The 3,504-nt window shown below is 67.3% G+C and overlaps 1 protein-coding gene across 1 annotated transcript in view; it reads left to right on the top strand.

Moving 5' to 3' along the window:
• The window catches only part of AHDC1 (AT-hook DNA binding motif containing 1), a 9,851-nt gene that overhangs the window by 1,564 nt on the left and 4,783 nt on the right, over positions 1–3,504 (top strand). Inside the window, exons 2-3 of the mRNA XM_019512088.1 lie at positions 1,787–1,824; positions 2,097–3,502. Coding sequence (XP_019367633.1) covers positions 1,787–1,824; positions 2,097–3,502 — 1,444 coding nt within the window. The remainder of the gene's footprint in view (positions 1–1,786; positions 1,825–2,096; positions 3,503–3,504) is intronic.

Below are 3,504 nucleotides of genomic sequence, written 5' to 3'. Positions count from 1 at the left end.
CTCCATGCCCCTCCACACAGTGACAGCCAGGCTCAGCGTTTGATCCCTGCGGGCGCCCGTGCTTTTCCCTGGGATCCTGACCCTTCTCACTCCACATCTGGCCAAGCGTTGCCTGGGAACTGCAGCCATCAGCACCGGGTGTCCTGGGGGAGGGAGGAGGGGAGCCCAAGCGCCTGCCCGTGAAGACGAGGGGCCAGGCCGGGGTGGGGCGGGGGGCTTCTGTGCCAGCCCCAGGGCAGAGGGGCCAGGGGCCGCGGCACACGGCCGGGGACCTGCCAAAGAGCTGAGCTCACTTCCGGCAGCAATTTTCCAGGACTGGCGCCTTCAGACAGTGGCCAGCTGGGAGCAGGGCTGGTAGCTGAGCCTGGGCTGGGCATGGGCAGCGGGGCTGAGGCCTGGCAAGCCATGCCCGTGCTCTGTGCCAGGCCAGAGCCCCCCCACCTCTGCACACCCCTCCGTGGGGCTCTCTGCAAAGGGCTGCACAGCCCCCCCGGCTCCCCGTGCCAATGCCTCCTGCACCAAACCAGCTTGAAGCCGCAAGCCCAGAAACAGCTGGGCCTCATGGGTCGAAGTGGGGGCCGGGGGGTGTCGCTGCTGCCAGTTCAATCGCTCGGGCCCCATGGGAGCAGCTCGCACCTCTCCAGGTGGCAGCGGCTGTGGGAGGTGATGAAGGGATGGTGGGCTGGGGGGGTGCAGGCAGGGGGGGAGAGGCTGGAAATCCCCGTGGTCTTGCTCTGAGCTTTGTCTCGCAGCAAATGGTGTGATTCCCCCTCCAGAGCTGCGTCGACTCCAGCCAGTGAGGAAGGCGAGGTCCAGGGCTGGGATGGACACACTTCCCTTCCCATACCATGGATCTGGGGGCAGTGGTGAGATGGGGGGTCCTCTCTGCCAGCCTGGGCTGCTGGGAGACGCCAGCACCGACCCCTGGCTGTGAGCACAGGAGGGTGGCATGGAGGCTGGGGCATGGGAGGAAGGAGCAGGGCAGGCTCCCGTGCACCCCGGGGTCTGGTGGGGGGTCTCTGCTCTCATCCGTCCTGGGGAACAAAGAACTTCCTTCCTTCCTTCCTTCCTCCCTTCCTTCGACGCCACCTCCCAGGTGCTCCCAAGCCAGGTGCTCCATACGGGAGAAGGGTGCTGCCCGGCTGTCCACTTGGAGGGCAGTGCACAGGGGCTCTGCCATCCGCCGCCAGAGCCACTCGCAAACTTGGGCAGGGTGGGCACGGGGGCATGGGCTCGGCAGCCGGGACTTGGCACAAGCTAAACACTGGGAGGTGGATCGGCGGCTCGCAGGGGACACCTAGTGGCGATGGCCCCGCAAAGCCCTCCGCCGGCGGTGGCGGGGCTCCCCACGCCTCCTCCATCCCGCGGCGTGGGCGGCGGGGGGCAGATGCCAAGGGCAGAGGCATCCGGCTTGGGGCCGGCTGTGAGGCCTCAGGCCAGACTCCGGCTGTGGTGCCCGTGTGCAAAGCCCAGCCCAGCAAAGCACGGGACACCCCCAGCTCAGAGCACAGCTCAGAACAGATCGGTGCAGCGGGAGTCGTGAGTGCGGGCTCAGGAGCAGGGGCTGCGGGCGCTCTGATGGCATGCCCAGGAGGCAGCTTTCCTCTCCCAAGTCATGGCAAACCCTCACACATCTCTTGTTCCCATGCGTGCCAGCCGGGGCTTAGTCCAGGGGTCAGAGTGCCTCAGCACTGGAGACAAACTCAAACCCATGCCCACAGCTCCCGGGGTGCACCAGGGGGCATTGCTCTGGGAGGGCTCATCCCCTCCTCTGTTTCCTTTGCAGGGAGCTCAAGTGCAACAGCCGCAGCGGCAAAGCCGAGGGTAAGTACTGTGCCCCCTCCCAGCGGGGTCAGGGAGGTTGGGGCTGGGACATGGGCGCTCAGCTGGCAGGAGGGGGCTTTACTGCCGCGTTGGGGCCGCAGCAGGCGTGGGCAGTGCTGAGCACGGCAGCTGCCACCAATCTGGGAGGTCTGGACCCACATTCACAGTCCATTTAGGGCACAAAGGGAGCAGGGGCCTGGGAGGGGGGGCTGTTATCTCTGTTCCCCCCAGGTCCCTCCAGCCTGCTTGACTGTGCCTCTTGCCCTTTCCAGGTCCCTGCATCGGCTTCCCCGACTCCCATGTCAGCAACTGCTCGGCTAAGCGGCACCCGGGGGAGGAGGAGTTCAGGATGCGCGTGAAGCCCCCGGGCCCGGTGGTCACATCCAGCGCTGCCCGCAGCTCGCCTGACTACGTCCGAGAGCCCAAGTTCTACTCAGCCGGGCACCCGGGCCAGAGGCCGGCCGCCTGCCCAGCGGAGAAAGCCTTGTCCTGCAGCCTGCTAAGCTTCCCCGAGGGCTCGTGCCCGGTGCTGGGCCGGGAGCACCAATCCGGACCGCTGCTCCATGGGGACCCGGCTGACCGGTGCCAGAGCCTCCACGCCAAGGGAGAGGACTTCTCGCCCCCCGGCCTGCTGAGCGACGCCAGGGTGGTGGTGGGGACCGTGGACGAGACTGCCACACACGACCGAGCCCCCAAGACCTTCTCCAATGCCACGCTGGCCTCTGGCCGCTGCAACGTGGACAGCATCGTCTCGCTGCTGAAGAGCAAGTGCGGCAACGGGCGCATCAACCTCCACCCCGTGGTGCAGCTCATCGACATTATGAAGGACATCACCCGGCTGTCCGAGGACCTCAGGAACAGCGGCCTCCACCTGGACTGCGGCAGCCTGCGGCTCAGCGGCCCCGCAGCGCCCGGTGACGAGGTCCGTCTGCCGGCCGGCGACCGGGACCTGCAGTACAGCTTCTTCTCCTCGCCTACCCTGGCCAACAGCATCCGCAGCCCGGAGGAGAGGGTGGCACTGTGGACCGCCAAGGCCGAGGCATCGCTGCCAGGGCGCTCCATGCTGCACGAGATGGAGGGGGGCAGGGGGAGTGCCCACCACAGCAGCTCCCCTGCTGCCTCCAAGCTGCCTGGTGAGCCAGGCGAAGCCGGCAGTCCCCCGCCGGACGCCGGCAATTACTCAGAGCTGGCCGATGCAGATATACTAAATGAACTGGCCTCTTTGGCCTGCCCGGGCACCCAGCTGCTAGAGCCCCAGTCAATGGAGCCCCAGTCCCAGTTGCTGCCGGCCCAGGAGCTGGATTCCCAGTCCCACTTGCTGGACTCCCAGTCTCTGGAATCGCAGCCGCAGCTCATCGATTCCCAGGCTCTGGAGCCCCTGCCAGAGCCCCTGGAGCTGCAGAACCTGGAGCCGTTGCCTGAGCCGCTGGGGCTGCAGTCCCTGGAGCCCTTGTCTGCATCCCTGGAGCTGCAGTCCCTGGAGCCCCTGTCCGAGTCGCTGGAACTCCAGTCCCTGGAGCCCCTCTCGGAGCCGTTAGGACTCTCGTCCCTCGAGGCGCTGCCCGAGTCCCTGGAGCCACAGCTGCTGGACTCCCAGGCACAGCTCCTGGATGCCGAGCCGCCCTTGCTAGGCTCCCCGCCGCCGGCTCTGGGGCCCGTCCCCAAGCTGCTGGATCCCAT

The sequence above is a fragment of the Gavialis gangeticus genome, unplaced genomic scaffold, assembly GCF_001723915.1.
Source record: "Gavialis gangeticus isolate Ggan-Ray unplaced genomic scaffold, GavGan_comp1, whole genome shotgun sequence".
NCBI lineage: Eukaryota > Metazoa > Chordata > Crocodylia > Gavialidae > Gavialis > Gavialis gangeticus.
The sequence above is the reverse complement of the archived record's forward strand: the minus strand, read 5'-3'. Positions and strand labels throughout refer to the sequence as shown.